Source organism: Metopolophium dirhodum, chromosome 9 (assembly GCF_019925205.1).
Source record: "Metopolophium dirhodum isolate CAU chromosome 9, ASM1992520v1, whole genome shotgun sequence".
In the NCBI taxonomy this organism is placed as follows: domain Eukaryota; kingdom Metazoa; phylum Arthropoda; class Insecta; order Hemiptera; family Aphididae; genus Metopolophium; species Metopolophium dirhodum.
Window position 1 is genome coordinate 9,924,759 of NC_083568.1, and position 22,998 is coordinate 9,947,756.

Genomic DNA, 22,998 nt, shown 5'->3' on the forward strand with positions numbered 1-22,998 from the left:
TCAACTGTACAAACATTGAAAAAAAAAAATTAGCACAGAACGGCATATAATGATGAAAGTAGCCATAAATCGGAGTTGTCGACTTGTTCTGAGTTAATCTGTCTCGACATTTTTTTGACAATCTATAATTCGCGTCGTTTTTTGCTAATTTTTTTTTCAATGTTTGTACAGTTGAACATCTTGACATTTTTGTGAATTGATATTTTTCAAGTTGAGGCACAGCATTTTGGGTTTGATTTGATTTCTTTAATAAGCTCCAAATTCTACTTTTTCAACCATGGGCCTTTTTGGCACAGAATTTTGAGATTGAGTTCACTTCTTTATTAACATCAAAATTCTATTTTTTTTCTCCTAATCGCTTCAACTTACGCACAGAAAGCCTTTTTTCCTTTTATACATTGTAATTGTTATATTTTTCTTATAAATATAAATGTATTATTCCTTATGGACAAACAATTTATTAAACTATCGAATTAATAATTACAATTTTATTTTCATAGTAAGACATTTTAAACGTAATAATTACTTTTAGACGTGGTACAGTTTAAGACATCGCTAACAATTTTGTTTCATTAACTTGACAGTAACCTGATGAGAAAAATAAGTAAACGAAGGATTGATTTAATCCGCTTAAGAATTACGTGTTAAAATACATAGCTAGCGCAATAAATACTATTTGACGTCAGTATGCAAACAAATCTTTAACGTAAAAACCTCATAGCCGTTTTATTAAGTCCCAGAAGATTTACATTGAAATCTAATAACTGCTATTAGCTGATTAAAACTATTAAAAGCGACATAAATTACTAAATAAATTGTCGAAAATGTACACTTTGTAAAAAACGTCACGACAAGGTTTTTATTATTTTACCTTGTATTTTAGTCCTTATCTTACCATAAACATTAAATTTATGTCAAGTGTTATAAGATTGTTTATGCGTATGATACCCACACATTATTTTAATTATTATAACTAGTTATATGTAGACTATTTTTATCGAATATTTTTTATAAATTTAAATAATATAATAGAAATTTAAAATAGCTGAGATTCTGAGAATATAAATCGAATTTGTTCCGAAAAATGGCCAATGTCAAAAATAATGTTAATAACTAACTCCAGCCAAACGAATTCTAAATGTTGTCATTTATTATTTAATTATAAAAGTGAAAACAATAGATGGTTGATGAGGTATTAAATTCTTAATGGCATCATCATTTTTAAACAGTAATCTTAATTAAGCAGAATAATTACGAAGCGTTTACTTAATAAATATTAAATATAACAAAACGATATTGTTATTAAAATAACAAAACATATATATATTTGCCTGGTTTTTAAATAAATGGAGAAGTGCAACAATTTAACATAAAATGTATTAAATATGTAGGTGATAAGATTTAATTTCCAAGTAAAATAAAAAAATTGCTTTAAGTTCTAAACTCCACCAACTACACAGAGTTCAAGTAAATACTTATGAAACGTTAAAATTTTATAATTATTGTCCCAATAAATAATTCGACAAATAGCAAATTCTTTAACAACAGTATGACAACTATAAACTGTATCAATTGCCGATAACTTTAGTACAGACAAAATATTAGCACTAGTCTACTTTTATTGTAAAAAGTTTTACGACTTGACCCATAACAATCAGACCACTCTAATTTATATAAACTCACATCCACCGTAGGATCATCACTGATGATTTTCAGACCCAATGTTTTCTAAGGAAATGAGCCACATACCACCTTATTCAAAAATCAATAGTTCCTGGTCTTGCGAAGTATAATGTCACTTGAGACCCTGTTCGATATAAAGACTTTATAATCGGTTTTATTTCAATTTATTCTATTATGTTGAAAAATATTCAGATAAATTCACCAAGGAAAAATTGAAAACTTGCATAGTTTTAAGCGTAAGGTCCGTAAACCTAAAATCCCAAAATTAAAATGTCAAAGTCCAAACCATATTAAATAATTAGTAATTACTTTGTAATAATTTGTAACCTCAAAATTTTTATTTCGGGGCACCAGGATGTCTAGATTACGGACCTTTAAACGTAGGCACTAATAAAGAACAGGGATAATATTTTTTAATTATATTCATAGTGTGAAAGATTCCGATAAACGTGCGCAGAGCTATATGTGCAGTACACTATATAATCTATACACATTATACAGTATTTAATATATACAGTGGAACCTCGATAAGTCAAAATTCAAGGGAAATGTCATTGTTTCGACTTGACGAGGTTTTCGACTTATCGAGGTTCCACTGTAGGTACTTACCTAATAGTCGTGTAGGTAAATTACAAAAGCAAACACCACGTGGAATTTATACATATACGATATACAAGCAATTTACACATTACAATTTTACCGTTTGTTGATATTTCATCGATGACCGCGATCTACGTAACCTATATTATCCCATTGGTGGCGGGGGAGGGGGTGGGATTAGTGCCTCTTATAATACGATTTTTGGGCCCGGAGGCGGTATATAGACAGACAGAAAACACATAGAAACACTGCATAAACGGCAACCGTCAGAGGAATGTAAATAGGATTGGCGTTCGATTTCGTCGACTAAGGAATTTTCACGATCCATAATAATCAAATTTGTACCGATAATATTATAATATATTCCCTCAGCGCATATTTATGAAATATTATATACAATTCGCCGTTAGCTGATGGATTTTCGACCTTTACCACGTGTATAAGAATAATAGCCGTTGATATTATATTATAATCGGGGGTAGCCGAGTTTTTACCGTCACCATCAGTCGACGTGTTGCGGAAAACGCAATTTACACTATAGGTACGCCGTACGCGTATTATTAAATATCAGTCTGCGCTAAACGAGACGTTAACCTCAGCCTAGACAGGATGCGGACTGGGGGTCAAAACGAGTGTAAATATTGACTGTTCGGCGCCAATATATAATATAAGATAGCTGACTGAGCGCTAAATCGTATATATATATATTAAAGTATATAAATTCTTTAGCGTTTCGTTCGTATTACGGCACGGCCACCGCACTAGACTACACGGAGTGTGACTGTATATATTTACGCACAATCTCACCTTTCCGCCTTCGCCCGAGTGCTGTACAAACAATAAGACGCGCGCGCCACACATATAGCTGCGGCGTTTCCGCGAGCACAGCTCCTCGCTGAATAAAACTATTGTGTATTATACAGCTGCTGTTATATATTGATATTTACCATAGTCATCGCTACCCACACCACAACCACCTACCCCACCACGCCATTCGCCGCCCACGACCGCAGTCAATAACTAGACGCGTCACTATACTATATTATTATTTATATACTAAGGGGTGAGGTCACGGTTGGGTGTAACGCGTGGATGGAGGAGGTGAAATATTTTCGTTGAAATAGGAACTTTGAAAAATGTGTACGATTAAAAGAAAAACGTACAAATATCTTTTATAAACATATATTATATGCATATAATTTGTGTGGGAAAATTGTATTGATATATAAATATGTATTATACGGCCTGTAAATTGTAAGACTGAGAACAAATCAAATTCTAAATCCGGTACTGATTAAACCTATATAATATGATATAATTATTATTACACCTAAGGGTAGACAATATTTAAATTATATACACGATTGTTGGGCATACTACTGCGGTAATAAAGTATGACTGTCTATATTATAATATGTTCATTTCCATATATAACAGCGTGGTACTGCGTGTTTCAAATTTCGATTAACGTGTCTTTTGTAGAAAAAAATCAATTGACCGAACGTATATTCGTTTTTACGTAGATAAAATAATAACGACGTTTGAAAAAAATATACGATGGCTTCAAAGCTTCAGCGTTTTTAATGAGGCTCGCGTCTGCTATGTATACGAGTCGGACCAGGTTCTTTTCCGGAAACGATAGTTATATTATATAGATTCTCTTTTAGAAGTAAAGGCATTTGTACGTAAATATACGCTTATATACAATACATGTATACAACCAAATACCCGAGAAACCACGCAGTGGAAAGGGCCAAGGAGACGGGAGGGATGAGCATATTATATAACTCTTTAAAAATCGTAATCTCGCAAAGTTAAGCCAACAGAGTATTGCTTTTCGTTATTGCATACTATTTTTTAACTTAAACTTTTCAATTTTTTTCCTTTTATCGCACCAAGTTTTTCATTTGCTTTACTTTTAGGATTGTGTGGATCTAATAAAATGATCCTATTTCGCGGGTCATTTCCTAAACGTTCTTTATGCTCACTGTACACCTTTATCGGTCTTTATATTGTTATTTTTTTATTTCGAATATAAACGGTTTAATAATAATAATAATAACAATATGTGGCTCTAACATTTTAGCGTTATGTACACACTATTATTATACGTGCTTACTAGAAAAATGAATAAGTATAATGTACCTATACATAAAAAATATTATATTTGTAAGTTTGTTATTTCATTATTCACTTTGGTAAATTATCAATTATCAGTTTAATAATGAATTCTGTATTTGTATAATTCAGATATATTTTATCAAAAACTCCAAACATCAAGTTAAAATAACTATATTATATAAAAATAATAAAACTCACAGCAAGTTTTAGATCCACAGAGAAATCTAAAAACTATAAAATTGATATAAATATCCATACCTAAAACTTAAATTTAAAAATGTCCCTTAAGTAATAAATATTACCCCTATAATGCTTGTGTTAGGTCGGCTTCCCTCAACCACGTTACACTTGTTTTATTAAGACATTGTCCTAAACGATTATTTAATCATGAAAATAAAATAAGAATATTAGGTATAACTATGATGATTTAACACAATTTACCATTTATAAACGTTTCTATTTCGGAAAATCGTAAATATATAATTTTAAATATAATTTATTATACTATATACATTATACATACAATACATTTAAAGTACATAAATGTGGAACTAGTATGACAAATCGTAGTTGAAAACCAATTAAAATGGTATTATCATTCAAATATTAAGGAGTGACAATGGATTTTAATCTAAAATGGTCAGAACATATACATAATATCAAAAATAAAATGAGGAGCTTAACTGTATTATTTTACGAAATTCGATTCCTTGATAAATCAATTATAAGACAAATTTACATGGCACTGTGTAATTCGATTCTATTAAACGGCATAACATTTTGGGGAGGCACCAACAGAACAGATACATTGCATACTACACAAAAAATGATTGCAAAAGTAGCATACTCTCTACCATTAAAATGCCCATCACAGGAATTATTCAACCATAATAATATATTATCTGTTTATAAATTATACATCAGGCAAATTTTAGTTAAATCCATACAATCAATGCTACAGAAATAATAGACAGAAGAACAGAAAAATACATTAAACCATCATATATTTTATCAACTAGTTCTAGAAATTCTCCTAATTACACGGGGAAAACTATTTCCAACAATTTAAATAACGAAGTAAAGAGTCTAATAAAAAGTTAAATCCAATAATACCAACGATTATGGTTAATATAATTAATAAAAAGGTGGGTAAGTGGATGTCACTCAGCTGTACAGTAGGTTACAAGTGGGTCACTATAATGGATGGTGTTAAATTTGAATATAATATCATTGTATAAGAAAAACGATTCTGAGCGAAAACGGTCAAACAGCCTATGATATTACCAAGTATATTTGATGATATTATTGTGAATAAAGTAATTTATATATAACCTATTTACGCAGAGCCTTGTAGTCAATTTTCAATTCTTAGCTATAAAAGTTGAACATTTTATAAATTTTTAACTACAAAATAATTATTAAATTATAAATTTGATAAATTTTGTCAACATTTGAACTTTAAATGCTTATAAAAAAAAAAAAATGGTGCCTATGTATTTTTAATATTTTTCAACTGCTATTAGAACGATATATCAGGAGCCTTATATTAAATTTTCACGTTTTTTTACCCAACAAATAAAATTTTATTGAGTTAAAGAAAAAAAAACTAAAAAAATTGAAAACTGACAATATCCGTAAACAGCTGAAAAAGAGTCAAAATATTTCTAAAATTTTATCGTGTATAGAAAATGCTAATACAAACATTAAGTGAAATTTTCAAGTATCTACTGTCATTCGTTTTTTAATTAGGTACAATAAAATAAGAAAATCGTTACATGAGATATCGAGTGAATATCAAATGTTGTAAAAATATGAATTTCAAACGCTCATAAAATTTATATCGACTTTCTTGTAGCCTTTTTTTTTTAATTAAGATAGACAAACTTATGGATAATCTTGTATTACATTTTCAAATTTTAAAAAGAAAATTTACTATGAATTTCTAACTCAAAATAATTTGCAAATTTTCGTCATTTTTACGTATTTTGTCAATATTTGAACTTCAAATGCTTAAAAAAAAATGTGACTATAGATTTTTAATTTTTTCACCTGCTTTTGAAACAATATACTAGAAGTCTTCTATTAAATTTTCAAGCTTTTTTAACCAACAAATAAAATTTTATTAATATTTATAGAAAAAAAAAACTAAAAAAATGGAAACTGAGAATGCCCGTAAACAGCTCAAAATAAGTCAAAATATTTGAAAAATGTTATGGTGTATAGAAAACTCCCCCAAAAGTACCAACTATATTCACTTTCCTATCAGAAAACTGTTGAAGAAAATCTAAGCATTTTTACTGTCCTAAAAGGTAATGCACATGGATAATATAAGAATGGATAGGACATAAGAACTTATCACTAGAAAATTTAGTGATACGTTTTTATTGTTATATGGGACAAATATCGATATGATAATTGATAAATGATAATAAATAACATTAATGATTAATTATTAATAATTAACGATCTATATTCATCTATACTATAATTACAATTAATTATGTACGCAAAGTTTAGAGTAATTTGAGTATTCCTATTTCCATTTCCAGGCACAGAATACAAATTTGAAATTGACAAATATTGTAAACAGTTTTTGGACATAACCTTAAAAAAAGCCCCATATCGTCTTTCTCTCTTTACGTTCTCTCTTCTCACAAAAAAAAAACAAGTCCCCGTATGAAACTGTTATAGGCATGTCCTTTCATTCTTTATTCAATTATTATCTATGGTGACGGCAGACACAAAAATTAAAAAATTAAAAAAACAAAAAAAACAAAATAAAAACATATCATTGTAAAATCAATAGAAAATGCTAATATAAAAATTCAGTCAAAATTTCATGTACCTATAGTCATTTGTTTTAGAGTTGCACCAAAAACCAAAATCGATTTTCTCAAAAACAGATTTTGCGTAAAAATTCCTGTTTTCCCTTAATTTTTCTTTTGTTTTTCATGTCGCGTTTGAAAACTACTGAGAAATGTTTACTTTTGGCCCCCCAAAGTACCAACTAGATTCACTTTCCTATCAAAAAAGTTACTGTTGAAGAAAATCCAAGCACTTTTACTGTCTTAAAAAGTGATGATAGACACAAAAAAAAATTTTAAAAAAACACACATCATTGTAAAATCAATACATTCATCGCTTCGCTCAGAATCTAAAATCAAATAATAAAGGCAATAAATAAAATAGTTAGTGATCTTTATGATAATGTGTGTATGAATAAAATCATAAAAAGTCAATATGTCTAAACATAATATCGTATAATATATTAATGTGTACCTATAATATGTAATGCTGATGTTAATTTTTGTTTCTCAGGTTTCTTTTATCATCTTGTTTAATTATAACATATTTTTATTTGTATAAGTATTTTACTTTAAACGAATTGTAATATCGTTGAACTCCGTATACCAGATACGAGCTTATAGCTCAGTTGGTATTCAGTTGGTATCAGCTATTATTAATGTATTTTATTGTAGTTATTCAATTGTAATTGTTTTGGCTAAATAAATAAAAAAAATATATATACATATATCATAAAAACTGTTGTATGGAAATAATAATTTAGTCAAGTCAAATAAAATAAAGTTAAAGAAGATCAAACATCAAACACGCATTAAAATAAATGCAATGATAAATTATATTTTGTACTAATAACACACGAACATTTTTAAGAACAAATTTACTTTAAAATAAATAATTGTTTTTAACAATTAGGCAATCGTTAAAGAATACTATCTAAGCTATAATTTGTGTTACAATTTTATTCAATTTTTAAATTGGAATTTACATTGTTAATTCTCATAAATTGTTCATGAAAATGATTACAATTAAAAATTGATAGAATATGCCCTACAAAAATGTATACGGAATTGTATTATGCAATTACCATACAAAAAAAGGACAATTTCATTAAAATGTCGACGATATTATATATTATTATGAGTATTTTAAGATGTAAAACCAATTTACAATTTTAAAATACTCATAACTCGCATTAAAATTAAAATATAAAAAAGCCTATGACATTGCCTAGATGGCTAGATAATCTTACCTTTAAATTTTGTGATAGGTCGATTCACTCTAATTTTTAAGCTAACGGCATAAAACGTGAACTTCTGAGCGTAAATTTGGTATGTTACGCATTTGTAAGACTGCAGAGACATATCACATATGCGAGTGTGGCGTCCCTTTAATGTTAAATCGTATACAGTCAAACACAAATCGAAATATTCTTTGTTTTTTCCCGGTCTATATTATGTATACTTTGGTTCAATAAGTTAAATTGAGATCTTAAACATTTCGTATGTATATGAAATAACAAGAGTAATATAACCTCATAATTATATTAGGCATAGTAGTATGGTACTTTTGTAGATTATCTAATTTGTAGTTAGGTTAACTAAGAATTATTATTAGACAGAATAACAGATGTAGGTATACGATTATTACTAACACATATAAAAATATTTAGTTCAAAATATATTTAATTTAGCAATGGTGCGTTGTGACCAAATTATCCTCTGACCTGTACACACTGGGGGACGATAACGTTAGGAAATTTAGGAAAAAGATAAAACTGGAAATATATATAATTTAAAGTATGAAATGATTCTACAGACGACAAATAAAAATCGTGCCCACAACATAACTCACGGATCATTGAACAAAACGTTACCGTTCGCTTGTGTACCGATAAATATTATAATACGTATATATATATATATATATTATACTGCTATTTGTGTCATGTCTTTTGTCGGCCATTGAACAAACATAACGCTGGGCAGATAACTCCGTAAGAAAAACAACTATAAAAATGTTTGAGCTTACTATACCCAACATATTACATAATTCCACATAAATAATACATATAGTTCGTGTAAAATAAAATCTTTGAAACTGTGGACATTTTAAATATCATTAACTTAATGATACAAACCACTAATATTCGATAGGTACGCCTATAAATAGTTAAAGCAAGGCGTTAATAAATAATAGAGCATAAGCAATAGTAAAAAAAAAACCATGACGTTTTAAACTTGTATCGAAAGTTGATATTTTCTGGAATAATGTTTTAAATTTCAATATCGAATTCATCGGAAAACAAAAAAATATGCATAAATGAAAACCAAATATTGCATAATACATATCGGAAAAAACTATAAAAACAATAGCTCGCCCAGGAAATAACTAAGGAAAACGAAAATATTTTTTAAAGGACGATTTTTTTATCAAACAAAACGAAATCACTGCTTTAATTGTTCAAAATTTCTATTGTTCCAACATTCCTATACCAATATACCATACCTACAAATACGATGATATTTATGCAGCATAAAGTCAATCAATTATAAGGATCTCGATTGTCGGCGTTCCATATAATACAGAATCTACAGTAACCTACATCAACATCAGTATATACTGGTTTTTTTCCGTTTTACCTGTAAACTAAAAAAATATTAAAAATAGTGAGATTATTAAAAAGTCAAAATTTTCACAAAAATAAAATCTAGAAAATGGCTATCTTCAATTGTTTCAAAAATAAAAATATAAAAAATAACTTTTTTACCAAAAAATGTAATTAAATTAAAAAAGTAGGCTGGTAGGTGTCGTTCTACTGTACAAAAGGTTACAAGTGAGTCACTGTAATGGATGGTGTTAAATTTAAATTCAATGATAGAATATCATTGACTAAGAAAAACGATTCTGAGTGAAAATGGCCAGTCAGCCTATGATAATATTACTAAGTACCTATATTTGATGATATTATTATGAATAAAGTAATTTATATATAACCTATTTACGTGGAACCTTGCATTAAATTTTCAATCCTTAGCTATAAAAGTTGAACATTTTATAAATTTTTAACTAAAAAAAATTTATTACATTTTAAGTTTGATAAATTTTGTCAAAATTTAAACTTTAAATGCTTATAAAAAAAATTGTGCCTATGTATTTTTAATATTTTTCAACTAATATTGTAACAATATAATAGGAGCCTTGGAACAATGTATTTTGCTTCAAATATGAAAATGTGATGTGCGTTCTGTGCTAATTTTTTTTTTCAATGTTTGTACAGTTGAACATCTTGAAATTTTTGTGAATTGATATTTTTTCAAGTTGAGGCACAGAATTTTGGGTTTGATTTCGTTTCTTTATTAAGCTCCAAATTCTACTTTTTCTCCCAATCGCTTTAACTTACGCACAGAAAGCCTTTTTTACTTCTCCTAAGTACTTTTTTGTGGATTTCAATTATTTTTCCTTAGCACGTTTTACAGTGACATCTCGGAACAATGTATTTTGCTTCAGATATGAAAATGTGAGTGTTTTTGGAATTCTGGGGCCACTTGCGAATGCGATGCGGTTGGTCCCGTGTTCTGTCACGTCCCTTTCACATCACTTTTGAAAACTACTGGAAAATTTTTACTTTTGACCACCCAAAGTACCAACTAAATTCACTTTCCTATCAGAAAAGTTACTGTTGAAGAAAATCCAAGCACTTTTACTGTCCTAAAAGGTGATGACAGACACAATAATAAAAAAAAAAACACACATCATTGTAAAATCAATACATTCATCGCTTCGCTCAGAATCTAAAACACACATTATTTTAAAATCAATACATTCATCGTTCCACTCAGAATCTAAAATATGTTTATTTCTTGTCTCTGTGAGTCCAATAAAAAAACAGATCATGATATATGTATTTATTATCTCAAGAGATATCACAATGGGTAAATCCTCGCGGGACACACTGTATATATATATTACGTATAATATAGCATATTGTTACAGAGTAAAGCTGGTCATTATATTCCATATATGGACTCTATTGGGAAACCATCTTCAAAGCAGATGTTTATTTTTAATGCGAAATATTTGTGGTACGTTTGTTTGTCGGGTGTTTCATATAAGTCCCTCACCCTATCTGTTTCACCGTATAATAATTGCATAAATAGGCTATTCTAACGGCATCGTAATATTCAGGCCCCAGCGTACAGTGATAAATAACCAGCGGTCTGTTTTTATCATTTTGCAGTTCCTCTACAGTATATATATATATATATATATAAAGGTGTAGAGTGTACACCTTATATATAATTGGATATATTTAACATATTTATGGAATTGTGTTTTATTTATCTTACCTTTTTTGGCACTCTCTTCGACAAAAAAAACTAAATATACCTAAATTACCGTATTAAGTAACTTTTTTGTAGTGAACAACCTTTCTAGTAATATATATAATCGCCTGAGATTCCCAGAATAAGAATGATAAATGTGCATAAATGACAAATAATTTTTGTCGGGACTATAAAAATAAACCATTATATTAATTTGTATAAACACTTATATAATTTACAAATATTTTAAGTACCTATATGATTGATGTCGCACAAAAATGTTTTGGTTCCAAATAATGGAGTAATGGAATATTATATTTCCTACAATTTCAAACCAATAAGTAAAAAAAATTTAAAACTAGATAATCATAACCCGAATGTCATTAAGAAAAATATAATTTTTCAATAAATATTTATATTGAGTGTTTATATACGGATGGCATTATAGAGCAGTTAACCTAAAATATATTTGTAAGTATAAACAATATAGAGACCTAAAGCTTATCCTAAAAACTAGTATTCTAAAAATATACGGATATAATTAAAAATTAAAAATTAAATTACCATGTTTTTAAAAATCAATACCTAACTAACATAATTTTGATATAAAAATAATAAAATTAAAAAATAGTTAAAAAATTAGATAGTATAGTGAATGTTATTTAATTTTTAAAATTGGTTGATAAATGTTATGATAAAATACACAGGTATGTAATACACAGGTTATATACGGCATATATTTGTAACATAGTGGAAATGCAGGACAAAAAAAAATGAACTGTAAAGAATCCTTGTATAGTTTGGGTTAGGTTAGAAAGACATTCCCTTATTTTTGGTTACATTTTAACCACAGCAAACGTCGTATCGAGTTACGTCCAAGCCACCCAAAAAGGAGATTATAGAAGATGACATCCAGGGACAGTTTGACTATTAGTACATTCTGAAGTGTCAATAAAATGTTTTATGAACTTCTTAACGCTTTACAACTCAAGAGAAAATAAAGAAAAAAACAGTTCTATTAATATAAAACTACAAACAAGACACATCACGTGATAATATTTGGCATTTTTTAAGAAAAAATAGGGTAATAGGATTTAAATTACTTAAAATAATCAGCACATAACTTATACAATATTAATAAAAAAAATAAAATACTGTACAACTATAACTATAATGAATGTTGAAAATGGAAAAACTATTCAAATCATCATTAAAATTAAATATTCTTTATACATAATAATTCATTTTATGATTATTGAGCTCAACTGACAACTATATTCAAAAAACAAACACGCTTCAATGTTAAAACTTTTAGTGTGCCACTTATTAGAGTATGTTACAATTTTAATTTTAATACAATCACATTCTAAAAACTATTCCAAGACTAGTCATTTTAGCGATTTGTAAACGCTTTTGTTGTCAAATAAATCGTATAATAAATAAGTTTTGAGACTCGACCAACAAAATAAACATCACAAAGATGTAACATATTTACGCAAACACTTGATAATAGTTGATCACGATTGAGAAACAAACGAAGAGTTTTATAATAAATGAATATAACACTAAGCAGATTAAGATTAAATCAATTTTCAGAGCAGCGAATTGTGATCCATATTTATAAGTTTGTTAAAAGCGAAACAAAAACAGAAGATTTCGACCACGAAGCACAGATTAAAAATAACTTTCGTCACTTATATAGCTATATATAGCCCATACCTTTGGAGGATGACGAGATAAAATTCATGACATTTCACTTATATATTCTAGTATAAAATAAGCCATAAGGTAATGTAAGCGGTAATAAATTTCGTCGGAATATCCCACAAGACATCATAAACGCATACCGCTGTACAGCGCGCGTCGGTTTCTCAAATATATATCATTTCGTACATTTGCAACAAGCTGTACAATTTCACACTGTATATATAATATTATATGCATGGGACATTCTATACAGACGGTTCGTTAGTTCCATGACCCAATTCTCCCTGCACGCGTGTTGTATACGCACCGAAACAAAATGTTCAAAACGACCATATATCATCGTGGGCAAGTGGAAAATTGCGTTTAAATTTTAATGTATAATATATTGTTTAATATTTATTAATATTTTGTTTTTATCGTGCCGCTGTGCGAACACAATGATTTGCTGCGGCGATCCCCGCATTATATTATAATACTGCAACCACACATACGCGCGTCCCAGAGCTCTCCCCATCCATACTCATACCACTATTGCTTAAACCATTTATATTTTGACGTTTTCCGTGTGGCTGTTTGCCGAACGTGTCTGAAAGGCTTAACTGCAACGGTCCGCGGGGTAGGAGTAGAGGGTGCGTCGGCGGCAGTAATGAAGCTCGGACTTTGATTATCGCCAGGTAATCCGGTGGCTCGCCGGCACACGTTCCTGCTTCACTCCCCCAATAAATCAACCATATAATTCGTGTTTGCTCACCAGCGTCGGCACTCCCCATACTACAACAATCCACCCACCTCCTTGCCCACTCAGTTCTCTCTCTCTCTCTCTCTCTCTCTCTCTCTCTCTCTCATACACACACACACACACACACAACTTCCTCGTGTCCACCAACTCCGCTCATTATGCAAAACCCGTATCAAAAGCACTATAATATTGGTAAGCACGGACGCAACTTCGCATCAAAATGTTCTAAATCTGTTTATTACGCCTTGTAGAACAAATTTACTAGACAAATGTATGTTTTGCATATATTATATCAAGTCGTTATGTCTAGAATTACTCTGGTTTTGTCTATATAGCGCCTCGTCGCCGGCGCAAACGGGATATAGCCTGAAAGGAGGGACATCGGACGACGGTGACCTGACTGCAAAAGCTACGTTTCGTTGATACATAAAATTGTATTAAATATCAGTTTGATACACCGCAATTTGTAACCACGGTAATTTACAATGAAACAATATACATATATAATATACTAGCTGATCCTGTGCACTTCGTTCCCCGTTAAATGTACCAACTCTATATGACTCAAACTTTGTTCAATTCGTTATTTAATATTTGGTGTATGGTGTTCAAAATGTACCCTAACTTTTTTGTTGCCTGGAATAAAAATTCTGATTCACAGCAGTAAATTATCAGGTAGGCAATCTACCTGCGGTATAGATCGCGGACCCAGAGCTGTTTGTACGTAAGTGTATGATTTAACTCTGAAGTATCAAAGTTATACCAAGTTTGTTTTGATATAATACGGTGGATTAATATAATCAATTAATACATAATCCTAACCTAACCTAACCGTACTAAAATCCGATGAATAAAAAAAACCAAAATTAACCCTTTTTAAATTAGCCTATCTTCTTCCCAGAGATCTGCACACAAACATTCACTTATAAATAATATAGCTGATATACTGCGCACTTCATGGCCCATAAAAAATGACAAAAAAATTGTGATTGTCCAACTCCTTTTTGGTGTAACTCACTGCCCAACCTAACCTAACCCAACCTAACCCTGGTAGGCAATGTGCGAAAATTCGATTTGATGCATGCTTGCACCTGATCTGCCGATTAACCAATAGCAACCAATAATAAATATATACTATTTCTATTAATTACTTCTCCTATAACCAATATCAACCATTTATAAACAAATATTTCCATCGTAAATCTCAAAATCCCTGTTTGAGCTCTTCTATTAATTAGTCGTAGCGTGATGTTATATAGCCTTCCTCGATGAATGATGGACTATCCAACAAAAAAATAATTTTTCAATTCAAACCCGTAGTTCCTGAGATTAGCGCGTTCAAACACACAAACTCTACAGCTTTATATATTAGTATATATTTATATTCACGAGATCTATAGTGTGTACTCAGGTCGTGTACGCGTGTGTGCAGTGTCAACACATATAATATAGTGTTTATATTTTTGAAATTTCGTTTTAAATTAAGATGGTTAGGAATCATGCAAGAATTTTGCAAAAAAGTAAAAATTGCAAATGTTATACAATATGCATTACTCACTCTTAAAGACACCTACATTACGTAGCTACCTATAAGTTTCAAAGGAGCTGGTTCTTAATTATTTTTTTAAATTAAGTTTTCTGAATTACATAAAAAATGCTGATATTTTTTCTTAACTATATACTTACTTTTATTATTTGTTTTCACTCATCAATATTTTAGAACATACATTATTATACAATTATAATGAATATACTTGGCGTTTCACAAAGGAGAATCATTTTCTATATAGTTTTACTATTTCAATAACAAAATTATGCATTATTCATGGCCTTACTCATATACCAAATTGAAATCTAAATGAAAAAGTCGAAAACAGATGTGTAATAATGCTTATAGAAAAGGGCAATAAAATAAGTATGTATAAATAATAACCCTGAAGTTTAATAATTTATAAAATACTACTTCTTCTGCAGATATGAAATACTTACTCTTTGTTTGTTAATAAAGATGAAATAAAAATTTGTTGTTACCTGTATGGTAGAAACATTTTTTTTATAGATGCACCATGAAACTGTCGACTTGTGAAAACTTATAATATATATACCTTCATAAAAATTAAGCCATCTTTGAAATTGTATAATAATATTACGAATTACCACGTTTAATTATGTAGCTGTTAAAATATGAGACTATAATATATTCTTCATAAAATATATATATAATTTCAGTAACTATTATTAAACTGAAAATGGAATATCACTGAATTTTTAGCTACCATGCTTGAACATGCATTAAAAGATACATTTATGTTTAAAAAATATCATGTAAATATTCATATGTTACGTATTTTACACTTGAGTAAAACTTTACTCGACAAATAAAGGACAATACATTTACTTTTGTTCAACGATTAACTCAATAATGATATATGCATGCAATAATATGTTTCAACTGTAAAGTTGTTGTTTTTAATTTTTTTTTAAACACGGGTTAGTGCGTTATGGGGCTCTGGGGACAAAACGCGTTTGGAGTTCTAATTTAAACAGCCCAAATCCCTAAGGTTACAAAATAGATGAATAAATGTGGAAACCATATTCAAAAGATATGCCTGGGGTAACACTTTGCATAAAAACACAAGAAAAAACGTTGTCACGTCGAAGAAAATCTCTAATAGTTTGCGTATTAGAGATATGCACTGGTAATTTTTTTTCGGTCCAAACCTGCCAGAAACTATAATTAAAAATTTGTACCCATCCAGGCTTTATTTATTTTATAAGTCAAACCGGACCAGGCCCGTTTTTAATTTAAAAACCTAATAAAAATAATTATAAAACTATAATAAAATACGTTGGACAAGTCAATAACAGTGTACCTATGTTGTATATACATTATAACTATATAATATCACTATATTAGTACCGTATCGAATTTTCGACTGTCGTCGACAATTACCGTTCCTCAGTTTTCTGTGGAAAAAACATAGTTCCGATAATATACGTTGTATTATTCTTATGGCCCATCCCGGCCCGATACGTGCCGGGTCGGACTGGGCCGGCCGGTGCAGAGCTCTACTGCGTATATGATGTGTATTAACTAAAGTACGGACTAGAATACTAGATTCATCAATGTTGATGATCGGAGCATTTTTTCTACAACAAAAAGTATCTTCAGACACACAAAAAAAAACCCATAATTATACAATTAATCAATACATTCATTGCTTCGCTCAACAAAAAAATATAATTTCAATAATACAATTCTATAATAAATAAGCAGTACGAGAATATTGTAATATTGTAATATTGCTTGAGGAAAAATGAATAAAAAGATATCATTAAACATTTAATTTTAAAATATGTTGTATTTGAAAATTTTACTTGGTGCACTAAAAACAAATTATGATAATTTAGTTTAATGCTACGCGCGTGGAAATATATGCATATAACCTATTAGTTATTTAGTGTAGCTTACCTAAATATTAAAATACATTTTGGCCTTAACTTCTATCTATATAAATAAAATTACTTGTCCTGAGTGATTCATCATCGCCTAGCCGGAACCACTGAAGCTATGAGTATGAAATTTGGACAGTAATTTTGTTTTATGATGTAGACACTCATTAAGAAAGGATTTTTCAAAATTCAACCCCTACAGGGGTAAAAAGGGTTAAAAGTGGTAAAAATGAAAAAAATCACTTAGCCGGAACCACTGAAGCTATGAGTATGAAATTTAGTCGGTAGTTTCATTTTATGATACAAAAACCCCTAAGGAATGTCTTTTAAAAATTCAACCCTACAGGGGTTAAAAGTGTTAAACATGGAAAAAATGTTTAGACCGATGCCCTGACTGATTCATTTGCCTTATCGCCAACTTCACTGGGTCTGCAATCTAATGCAGGTAGATTGCTTACCTGATAATATACTGTTCGCATAGCCATAAGCGAGACTCACGGGCAGCTCCACGCGAGATGGCTAAAAATTAAAATATATTATGATTTTGCTTCGATATGCACAGCGGCCACAACGAATTACAACTAAAAGGAGTTAATTAATCAAAATTTTTTCCGGACAACGCCGGGTGAATCAGCTATTTGTAATACGTATGACACGCTCCTTTTATATTAAGACTTAATCAAATATTGACAAGAAATCCAGCAAATAGTAATAATAATTGTATTTAAATTATTGTATATTTTTAACTTATTACAGAATTTACTGTATTTACAAATTAATATTTTAATATTTTATTAAAAACAATAATTTCCTGCATAATACTATAATAGGATATGCATATGTGTAATATATAATGCATATTATGTAAACAGGAATAAAACATTTTAGAAATAAGTTAAAACCAAAATTTAAAAGTAAAAAGTAATATTCAAATTTCAAGCAATTATCTGCACATAGAATCATAATTTAAATTGTATTTTTTTTTAAATTTTTTATCAAATATTTAAATATTTAAATATAAATATAAATATAAAATGAAAATTTGTTATGTACAAAATATTTCGAGATATTAATTAAAATTAAAATATGTAATTATATATAATATCATATAACTTTTATAATAGTTTCTCTTGCTTGAATTTGAATGAGTAATGTTTTATTACTGGCAACTTTGTTTCATGAATAAGAAATAACTATATGAACAAATAATAAATTCTTTAAATATAAGTTAGGTACCTACCTACCCACCTAGTTAAATTATTAAAAATAATATAATGCAATGAGATAATATTTTATAAGTAGCTTTAACTTTTTATAAAGGTACCTTACTATTGTGTGTAACTAAAAAAATATTAGATAGGTACTTAAAACTTACGTTTTTTTAAACAAAATATTATGTATTAATGTGGAGTGGACGTGTGTAAAAAAATTAATAATTATAACCATGCTGCTTCATATAAATAAAATAATAACTATATAGTAGATAGTACTATCTATATCGCATTATCGCTCTTAAGAATATATACATTAATATATCCGTTTGTTTTATGTGAGATACTTCATGTAAATTGGAACGAAACGAAAGGAGTTTATAAACGCTAATACTATAATAACATTGTTATAACCTACAACCCTAAAAACTCACTGGAACGGTATATTATACATTTGCATGGACTTTAGGAGCGACCTAACCGTTGGCTCGCGCTTACGTCATGACATTTCAAATACATACGACGAATAATATACAACGTTAATATATAGATCACATGCTATGAAATAAGAAAATAATACTAGTACGCGCATGCATGTAAAATGCGCGTATGTATAAATATAGTATATAATATAGGGTGTCTCAAAAAGAGGGATAATATAGGGTCTCTCATTTATATGTACGTGTTCACTGTACTTACGGTTGTTGTACGGTGTGCTGTCTGATGGCGGTGTTCAGGTGTACGGGTGGTCTGACGGCCGCGGCGGCCGGCGGAAACCTTCTTTCGGCCATTGTCAAACCGTAAATTTCGTCTTCTTCGCGATCGCTTAGACAGCTAGACGGCTGCGGAATAAAAAAGTAAAACAAATAATAATAAAAAAATAAGACCAAAATATAGTGAAAAATAAATAGGTACGAAAACTCCGCCGTATAGATTTTCGTAACACGTACGTGCGTCTTTGCACCGGAACAGACAAAAGTTTCCCAATCAACACTGAATAGAATGGACGGAGCCAGGTTACCACCCTCATCATTCCTGCCCCCACGTTACCCGTCCTACGCGCTTTACGTGCGCCGCCGTTTTCTCGGCTCCTTTGAACGTCTCTCTAATCCCTAAGGGTCCCACTCACTTAACAACAACTGCACTCAAAAGAGTCTAGCACGACTGATTGAAATGGTCGCTAGTTACAGATACATCTACGTTAGGTTAGGTATGTATAATATAGACGCGCGCTAAGACAATTTTCCTTTTATTCGCAAATCGACTTTGGTGAAATCTAGTGATTTGATTGGGTGTTTTCATTAACATATACAGCAATAGTCTCTTGTCTAGACAGAATAACATTGAATACTCATGGACGATATAACGCAAAAATACATATAATCTATGATATATATTGTATAGTATCTAATGACTCTAATCCATAGAAATTGAACGTATTTAAATAATAATTACACTGGAGTACTAAGTCCGATTAAACCGTAAAATACTGAGTGAAGAAAAATACAAACATAAATATTATATAATTACTTTAAAACTTCTTATACTCTGCATATTTTGCTCACTATGGGTTTTTGACGATTCTCAATAGTATACTTAAGAGGATGTCAGTGCCCACGAGCTAGATAGACCAAACTCATTTATGTAAAACCTTTTTTTTTATGGTTATTGAGTTATTTTATAGTAAAATCGACCTTCACAAAAATTATAGAAAGTATATTTTCGAGAATTCAATAAATATTTTAGTCTAAATATTGTCTAAATACCAAGACAATATCGAACATCCATTTAATTATATAAACATTTTATTATTATTTAATGTTGAACATAAAGCCAAATAGTAAATAAAATACAACTCGATATGTACAGGGTGATTCTTTTATCATTGAACCCTCATTATTCGAAGAAGTGTAAATGTTTTTGAAAATATTATTTTACATAGTTTCAAGTCGTTTGAAAAACAACGTATTTAAAGTATTTTTATCCTTATAATTTTTAAGTTTTTACTGTTTTAAATGACAACATAGAATTTTCATTTCATATTCCAAAGCAGAATATTTGTTTAAGTATTTCGAAACATAAAAATCGAAATTAGGGCTAGTAGTTTATGAGTTATAAGTATTTAAAGTTTAGATGAACGGACAAGTAGACAAATATTTCGAGGGGTAGCTCCGTAGTACCACTCCACTCCGCTTATATAAACTTTAAATACTTATAACTCATAAACTACTAGCCCTAAATTCGATTTTTATGTTCGAAATACTTAGAAAAATATCCTGCTTTGGAATATGAAATTAAAACTCCATGTTATCATTTAAAAAAGTAAAAATTCAAAAAACTATTAGGATAATTATACTTGAAAATATAATTTTTTAATAAAAACGTTACTTTTTAAACCACTTGAAACTGTGTAAAATAATATTTTCAAAACATTTACACCTCTTGAAATAATGAGTGTTCAATGATAAAAGATTCACCCCGTATAACCCTAAAAAAAATACTATTCATATTCCCTGTAATTTTTGTAATATGTGATTTTACTCTCAGACTTCTCAAGAATTGTCAAAAACTGCTTTGTACGAATAAGTTTTGCATCTACGTTACGCGTAGGTCAGAAAAAGAAAACAAATAACGCGCCAACATCATTTATTAAATTAATAAAATAAGCTTTACAAATTAAATGTTCGGGTTTTTTTTAATTGTATGGAATAAAATGCTTATACTAATACTATAAAAAAGTATTGACAATAGTAAATAATGAACATAATCGATTTTCAGGTATAAGAGTTTTAGAATGTTTTTATCAAAATTTATTATATACATTATAAAATATGAGATTATGAGGTATTGATTGTGATCAAAATGGCTTTTTCAAATTTTAAATGAAATTTAAATTGTGTGTTTAAATTTTTTAATTAATCCGAAACACACATATTATAGGTAATGTTTATTTTGTGATTATACGTTGTTCACAAAATATTATTTAGAGTTTAAACATTTTGTTTAGAATAAAATAAGCAGCAGTAGGTAGTATTATAGAAACATAACAACGGTTCAAGTACCTACGTAAATCTTTTAACATGTAGGTATGTAATATAGAACGAAAATCGTGATTTTGAATACTCACAGAGTATTTTCCGGGCGCGTACAGGTGATGAGAGTACGGATTTCCGGCAATGTTGCACGGCGACCTGCAGGGTGACGAAGGGGCTAACAACGTGATCCGGGGAGATAATTCGGCCCACTCGGCGGCCCTAAGTTCGTCCAGATACTCCAGAATGTCCCGATAATGGGTGTTGTACAGATCCGCGTACCGGGACGCTAAGCCTTCCAAATAGCCTCGTTCGCCGTTCTGTAATCATAATAATAATATTATTAAAAAATATATATATTAAGTTAAATTAAATGAAAAACTCATTAAAACGGCAATCGTGACGGGCGACCGAGGGTGAATGTTAAATGATCTCTTATATGTACACGCCAGAGGGTCGTATATAAACAGGGAGGCGTAGAGAAATACGCCACACGCCACATATATTGGTATTAAAAGAACCAGACGGAGATTTCCAATCCTGCAGTGGAGCCAGGTAGGGCCCCCAAACTCATTTTTTGGGCATTATTTATTTTTCATTCACCCGAAGAGGGCTCCAATAACTGTCAAACCCCGTTAAAAAGAAGAAATGTAGACGATAAAACAATAGTATAACGAAAGCGATTTATTAGCCGGTCCGGCTATATTAAAAAATTTATCGTTTTTTTTTTCGTATGATTTACGATTTAGCGTGTACCATCCAACTGTGAAAAATAAAAATAAACCTTGTATCGTAGAGTATAATATATTCTTGGCACCTTTATACGCGTGAAGTACGAAATAAATCGACACAAAAAAGATATTATGTGTCACTACTATGCCCCCTCTGTTAGGTAGTTCGGTTACAAGCTGATTCCAATTTTCCTTACATGCCAATGTATATATGTTGAGAATAAATCTATCTACGAGAATAGAACATACAGATAACCAGATTCACTACAGTATTATTCTGTTAAAATATTATTATTTCGAATTTAACCATTCGCTAAGTTGTTCGAAACAAATTAAAAACAAACTGCACCGTCGGCGTCGTCTTCAATATCAATCTTAAGATAATTTTAATTAATTAATTAAAAAAAAAGAATGCTATCTAATATTAAAAAAATTAATTCATATTATTCACATAAATTGAGTACGTCGAGGGATAGAATAATCATTTTTTTAAATCACCTAACATTGTTTGTTTGACTTAAGAAAAAAATAAAACAAACAAAGAGACAGTACGTTTTATCAATGATAAAAATACAAAAACTTGTTTATAGATAT

The 22,998-nt window shown here is 29.7% G+C and overlaps 1 protein-coding gene across 1 annotated transcript in view; it reads right to left on the reverse strand.

Moving 5' to 3' along the window:
- The window catches only part of LOC132951620 (uncharacterized), a 94,853-nt gene that overhangs the window by 32,644 nt on the left and 39,211 nt on the right, over positions 1-22,998 (reverse strand). The window contains exons 2-3 of the mRNA XM_061023433.1: positions 21,769-21,993; positions 19,341-19,483 (exon numbers count right to left, since the gene is read on the reverse strand). Coding sequence (XP_060879416.1) covers positions 19,341-19,483; positions 21,769-21,993 — 368 coding nt within the window. The remainder of the gene's footprint in view (positions 1-19,340; positions 19,484-21,768; positions 21,994-22,998) is intronic.